Source organism: Mobula birostris, chromosome 1 (assembly GCF_030028105.1).
Source record: "Mobula birostris isolate sMobBir1 chromosome 1, sMobBir1.hap1, whole genome shotgun sequence".
NCBI classification, from domain to species: domain Eukaryota; kingdom Metazoa; phylum Chordata; class Chondrichthyes; order Myliobatiformes; family Myliobatidae; genus Mobula; species Mobula birostris.
In genome coordinates this window covers 47,785,838-47,793,281 of record NC_092370.1, presented here as the reverse complement: position 1 = coordinate 47,793,281, position 7,444 = coordinate 47,785,838, and the positions used below count along the sequence as shown (strand labels likewise).

At 39.4% G+C, this 7,444-nt stretch overlaps 1 protein-coding gene across 3 annotated transcripts in view; it reads right to left on the bottom strand.

The window, feature by feature from the left end:
- Positions 1-5,863: 5,863 nt before the first annotated feature.
- Positions 5,864-7,444, bottom strand: part of tcea1 (transcription elongation factor A (SII), 1) — a 43,060-nt gene continuing 41,479 nt past the window's right edge. For all 3 annotated transcript variants that reach the window (XM_072254883.1, XM_072254897.1, XM_072254888.1), the window contains one exon: positions 5,864-6,160. In XM_072254883.1, coding sequence (XP_072110984.1) covers positions 6,152-6,160 — 9 coding nt within the window. In that variant the 3' untranslated portion in view covers positions 5,864-6,151. The remainder of the gene's footprint in view (positions 6,161-7,444) is intronic.

Here is a 7,444-nt window from a genome sequence, read left to right as displayed (position 1 = left end):
ACTGGACCTCTTTGTGAATCTGTGGAATTCTCTGCCACAGGAAACAGTTGAGGCCAGTTCATTGGTTATATTTAAGAGGGAGTTAGATATGGCCCTTGTGGCTACAGGGATCAGGGGGTATGGAGGGAAGGCTGGGGCGGGGTTCTGAGTTGGATGATCAGCCATGATCATAATAAATGGCGGTGCAGGCTTGAAGGGCCGAATGGCCTACTCCTGCACCTATTTTCTATGTTTCTATGTAACTGGCAAAAGATGAACATAAAATCTTCATTTATACTGAATTTCTGTTGAAATTGTAGTAATTCCAAGAACTCTGGCCTTGTCATTCCCAATTTGTGTGCTGCAATCATGGGATATTCTAAGACTTCTAAGAATTTTGATGACAAGAGCTAAGAGTAAGATACAAGCTGAAATAGGCAAAGTACAATGTGGTTTTGTGAAAGACAAAGGTACAGGAAATGCAATATTGATGTTAAGGATACCATCAGAACGAGCTATTCTAGTACAAAAAAATTTTGTTTATTTTATCGACTACACAAAAGCATTTGATAAAGTGAAGCACAATAAGTTATTTGAAATATTACAGAAAACTCTAGATGTAGATTCGAAAGACCTCCGCCTAATCAGAAATCTGTACTGGGAACAAACAGCCGCTGTAAGGATAGATGGAGAAGTGAGTCAGTTTATGAAAATCAAGAGAGAAGTTAGACAAGGGTGTGTTTTCTCCCCTGATTTATTTAATGTATACAGTGAAACAAAATTACAAAAAAATAAGAGATATCTTAGGAATCAAAGTTGGCGGTGAAAATATCAATAATTTCAGATATGCAGATGACACTGTCTAAATTTCAAGTACGGAAGAAGAACTACAAAACTTAATTGATATAATTGTTGAAGAAAGTGCAAAAATGGGTCCCTCAATCAATTGCAAAAAGACAGAATATAACCATATAACAATTACAGCACAGAAACAGGCCACCTCGTCCCTTCTAGTCCGTGTCCAACTCATACTTTCACCTAGTCCCACTGACCTGTATTCAGCCCATAACCCTCCATTCCATTCCTTTCCTGTCCATATATCTATCCAATTTAGCTTTAAATGACAACATCAAACCTGCCTCAACCACTTCTGCTGGAAGCTCGTTCCACACAGCTACCACTCTCTGAGTAAAGAAGTTCCCCCTCATGTTACCCCTAAACTTTTGCCTTTTAACTCTCAACTCATGTCCTCTTGTTTGAATCTCCCCTACTCTCAATGGAAAAAGCCTATCCATGTCCACTCTATCTATCCTCCTCATAATTCTAAATACCTCTATCAAGTCCCCCCTCAACCTTCTACGCTCCAAAGAATAAAGGCGCAACTTGTTCAACCATTCTCTGTAACTTAGGTGATGAAACCAAGGTAACATTCTAGTAAATCTTCTCTGTACTCTCTCTATTTTGTTGACATCTTTCCCATAATTCAGTGACCAGAACTGTATACAATACTCCAAATTTGGCCTTACCAATGCCTTGTACAATTTCAACATTACATCCCAACTCTTACACTCAATGTTCTGATTTATAAAGGCCAGCATACCAAAAGCTTTCTTCACCACCCTATATCCACACGAGATTCCACCTTCAGGGAACTATGCACCATTATTCCTAGATCCTTCTGTTCTACTGCATTCTTCAATGCCCTACCATTTACCATGTATGTCATATTTTGATTAGTCCTACCAAAATGTAGCACTTCATATTTATCAGCATTAAACTCCATCTGCCATCTTTCAGCTCACTCTTCTAACTGGCCTAAATCTCTCTGCAAGGTTCGAAAACCTACTTCATTATCTGCAACTCCACCTATCTTAGTATCATCTGCATACTTACTCATCCAATTTACCACCCCATCATCCAGATCATTAATATATATGACAAACAACATTGGACCCAGTACAGATCCCTGAGGCATACCACTAGTCACCGGTCTCCAATCTGACCAACAGTTATCCACCACTACTCTCTGGCATCTCCCATCCAGCTACTGCTGAATCCATTTTACTATTTCAATATTAATACCTAATGATTGAACCTTCCTAACCAACCTTCCGTGTGGAACCTTGTCAAAGGCCTTACTGAAGTCCATATAGACAACATCTACCACTTTACCCTCCTCAACTTTCCTAGTAACCGCTTCAAAAAATTCAGTAAGATTTGTCAAACATGACCTTCCATGCACAAATCCATGTTGACTGTTCCTAATCAGACCCTGTCTATCCAGATAATTATATATACCATCTCAAAGAATACTTTCCATCAACTTACCCACCACTGACGTCAAACTCACAGGCCGATAATTGCCACGTTTACTCTTAGAAACCTTTTTAAACAATGGAACAACATGAGCAATACGCCAATCCTCCAGCACCATCCCCGTTTCTAATGACATTTGTAATATTTCTGTCAGAACCCCTGCTATTTCTACAGGTAGGGAAGTTATGGAAACTATGATGATTAAATAAGAGGAAGTACTGGCACTTTTAAGGAATATAAAAGTGGATAAGTCTCCGGGTCCTGACAGGATATTCCCTAGGACCTTGAGGGAAGTTAAGTGTGGAAATAGCAGGGGTTCTGCTATGTGTGTGCAAGGCTCCACACATAGCTGTCCACTCTGATTCTCCAAGGAACCAATTTTATCCCTATTCTTTTACTATTAATATAACTGTAGAAACCCTTTGGATTTATTTTCACCTCACTTGCCAAAGCAACCTCATATCTTCTTTTAGCCTTTCTCATTTCTTTCTTAAGATTCTTTTTACGTTCTTTATAATCCTCAAGCACCTCATTTACTCCATGCTGCTGATACTTATTGCAGATATCTTGGTTTTTCCAAACCAAGTTTCCAATATCCCTTGAAAACCATGGCTCTCTCAAACTTTTAACCTTTCCTTTCAACCTGACAGGAATATAAAGATTCTGGACCCTCAAAATTTCACCTTTAAATGACCTCCATTTCTCTATTACATCCTTCCCATAAAACAAATTGTCCCATCCACTCCTTCTAAATCCTTTCAGATCTCCTCAAAGTTAGTCTTTCTCCAAACTAAAATCTCAACCCTGGGTCCTTACCTATCCTTCTCCATAATTATATTGAATCTAATAGCATTGTGATCACTGGACCCAAAGTGCTCGCCAACACAAACCTCCGTCACCTGTCCTATCTCATTCCCTAACAGGAGATCCAACGCTGCCTCTTCTCTAGTTGGTACCTCTATGTATTGCTGCAGAAAACTATCCTGCACACATTTTACAAACTCCAAACCATCCAGCCCTTTTACAGTATGGGCTTCCCAGTCTATGTGTGGAAAATTAAAATCTCCCACAATCACAACTTTGTGCTGACTACAAATATCTGCTATCTCCTTACAAATTTGCTCCTCCAATTCTCGCTCCCCATTTGCTGGTCTATAATACACCCCCATTAAGTGTTAGTACACCTTTCCCATTCCTCAATTCCACCCAAATCGCCTCCCTAGACGAGCCCTCTAATCTATCCTGCCAGAGCACCGCTGTAATATTTTCTTTGACAAGCAGTGCAACACCTCTCCCTCTTGTCCCTCCGATTCTATCACACCTGAAGCAATTAAATCCAGGAATATTTAGTTGCCAATCACACCCCTCCTGTAAACATGTTTCACTAATAGCTACCACATCATACTTCCAGGTATCAATCCATGTTTAAGCTCATCCACCTTTCTTATAATGCTCTTAGCATTAAAATAAATGCATTTAAAAATTTTTCCACCTGTTACTCTCTGTTTATCACTAACGGTGCAAACAACTTTACTATTTTCTTTTTCTTCCTTCTTCCCTACATCTGTTCATACACTCTGGTTCCCCTCCCCCCTTGTATCTAGTTTAAATCCACTGGAGCCTCTTTAGCAAACCTACCTGCAAGAATATTTGTTCTCCTCCAGTTCAGATGTAAACTGTCCCGCCGGAACAGGTCCCACCTTCCCTGGAAAACTGCCCAATTATCTATAAATCTGAAGCCCTCCCTCCTGCACTATGTCTTCAGCCACGTGTTGATCTGCACTATCTTACTATTTCTAAACCCGCCTGCATGTGGCACTGGTAGCAATCCTGAGATTGCTATCCTGGAGGTCCTGTCCTTTAACATGGTGCCTAACTCCATAAACTCACCTTTCAGGACCTCCTCACTCTTCCTACCCATGTCATTGGTCCGTCCCTACATGGACCATGACATCCAGCTGCTCACCCTCCCTCTTGAGAATACTGAAAACTCGATCTGAAATATCACGGACCTTGGCACCAGGAAAGCAACAGACCATCCGGGATTCTCGATCTCTTCCACAGAACCTCTTATCTGTCTCCCTATCACTACTGTTCTCCTCTTTTCCCTCCTTCCCTTCTGAGCTGAGGGTCCCGTCTCAGTGCCAGAGACTCAACCACTGCAACTTGTCCCTGGTAGGTCGTCCCCATCAACGGTATCCAAAACAATGTACTTATTATTGGTGGGAACGGCCATACAGAATGTATGGTGATATCCAAAAAGGAGAATCCTATATGCAAGCTGAGAATAAATGAGGAAGACATAAAACAAGTACAGAACTTTTGCTACTTGGGAAGCTGGGTGACATCAGATGGCAGGTGCGACTTTGACATCAAAAGAAAAATAGGGATGGCAAAAGGCACCTTTACGAGAAGGAAGAGTATACTGACCAACACTAAACTAGGCATGACAACCCACCTCAGAGTACTGAAATGTTACATTTATCCAGTTATGTTACATGGCTCAGAATGTTGGACAATATCTAGTAACATGAGGCAACGAATTGCAGCAGCAGAGATGTGGTTTTTGAGGAGGATGCAAAGATCATGGACAAAACGAATATCTAACGAGGATGTCATGAACAGGGCAAACACAAAAACAGAAATAATGTATCAGATCATGAAAAGGCAATGTAACTTCATTGGACATGTGATTAGGAAAGGAGTTAGAATGCACGGTAATTATGGGAAACATTGAAGGGAAGAAAGCAAGAGGAATAGGAGTTCCTGTTGACCTGAAATAGGAGTTCGTGGGCCGTGGCAGTCAAAGCTCAAACTGGGCATGGCACCTGATGATGATGATGAATCATGGGAAAATATCTGATCTAATACAAATCTTCCCTGTAGACCAGAGATGTTGTATAATTCCTTCAATAGTCTCCACTTTAGTAATAAATTCAATTTCAATTTTGTTTCAATACAATAGAAATTGTACCAGTAATTCTACTATTACAGAATATAATTCTGGTGTAAATCCCATTTTATTGTGCCTGACTGCCACGAGACCCACTGGTTTAAAATGCATATTGAAACAAAAAAAAATTTCAAGGGATTACGCAATTAAATACGTTGCTGTAGTCTTGTTTTAAATTGTGTAATAAACTTCAAGAGGAGTTGTAGGAACACATGTTTGTAAACAAATGCATGTTTCCCCAATAGGCCAGACAATAAGAAGACCTGTAAGTAATTCTCTTTCCTTTCATTAATATGGAGGCCAAATCATGGAACTTTCTGGCATAAAGAGTCCACTATTTCCTCAAAGTACCACTTATGACAGCACCACTCAGTTCCTATGTCTAAATAAAAACAAAACTTCAAATGTCAGACAACTGTGACATAATTTTTTCATTTGTTGGTATTCCATCTTCCCACCAACCCAGCAGACATTAATAGAAGTAATATTACGAGCAGATGGTTTACTTGTAAAAAGACTTATGTTTTACTTGCAATCATTTCACAGAATGCTTATTAAGCAAGGTAATGAGCAACTGCCATAAAAAATGTTTCAAAAGAAAAGAAACAACACTGATGGACTTTTAAAACTTTAATGTCAAACTACATATAAAAAGAAATCTTACATACACTTAGATGCTGCCTGGTTGTATAAGTGAAAAGTTTTTGTTTCAGTGAACTATTCTGCAAGGAAAATACAATAGAATGGTGTTAAGGAAACTAGATTTATACAAAAATGACATGGGGATGTATTGTTCTACAAATATTCTTGAAGTTCTACCTTCTCATTTGTACAACTAATTAGAAACCAAAATATCATTAACTGTTGGTCCAAGGAATTCTCTTCTGCCACTTCTTCAGGATCTCAACAGAACTGTGAAAAGCAAAATAAAAATTAATGTGCTATAGCTTATCACAAACAAGAATCAAGTTAGCCAACCATAGCCACAATACTGCGGACACTAAAAATCAGAAATAACAACAGAGAATGCTGGTAATACTAATAGGTCCATTACCTCTCATCAGAACAAGGCAGTGTCAGAAATGAGCAAGTTAGGAAAAGCGACCAATGATTAATAATTTGGTGCTTGATCTGCTAAGTACTTCCAGCATTTTGTGTTTTAACCAATCATATTAACTATATCAATATTTGAATGCTGAGATAACAACGTCTGAATAATAAAACGAACTAAAATACCAAACCTTGCAAGGAATATCTAGCCAAACTAGAAATTCAGATTTATATAATGTTATGTACATTTATCCCTGATTCTGCAGAATACTCCTCCCAGACTAATACTTCACATTAATACAGCACAGAAAAAGGCTCCTTGGACAATCAAGTCCATGCCAACAGTCAACCACTCGCTTACTCTAATTCTACATTAATCCCATTCTTTGTCTCTCTACACATCCATCAACTAACCTAGATACTGCCGCTCACTTATATACTAGAGACAATCTACAACAGCCAATTAACCCTTTATTCCACATATTTTAAGGATATATAAGCAAACTGGAGCACCCAAATAAAATTGTAGACTGAGGGAGAGAATGTAAACTCCACACAGATTTCCAGCACTGAATCAGTGGTTCTACTTGCTGCACCACTGTCCTATCTGGTATACGAAGATCACAGGGTGTGAGAATTGTTGGGGGGGGGGGGTGGTTGGAGTCAATTGGTTCACTCTTGGGGAACCCAAAAAAAAAAGTTAAATTTCTGTCTCGGCCCAAAACATTGACTGTACTGTTTTCCGTAGATGCTGCCTGGCCTGCTGAGTTCCTCTAGCATTGTGAGTGTGTGTTGCTTGGACTTCTAGCATCCGCAGATTTTCTCGTTTCTTTCAGATATATCTAATTTAGTGGCAGACGCAGATTTTTATTTTTGTTTTACAGTTCTCAAATATAGTAGGTCACATGGAAGCTCACAAACTGTTTGGTCGCTCAAAGGGAGACGGGGAGGAATATGGAAAAACTGATTGTGGGTCAGATATCTGAACAGCAGAAAAAACGGAAAAATACGGGGAGGCAGCGGAGGGAGCTATTGGGTGAGTGGAGGAGCATGATAACAATTTGGAAAGACACGGTGAAGGGGAGATGAGAAAGAACAGTCGGGAAGCATTTTTGCCTTTAAATCTTTATGTCTCAAAGATCCTTA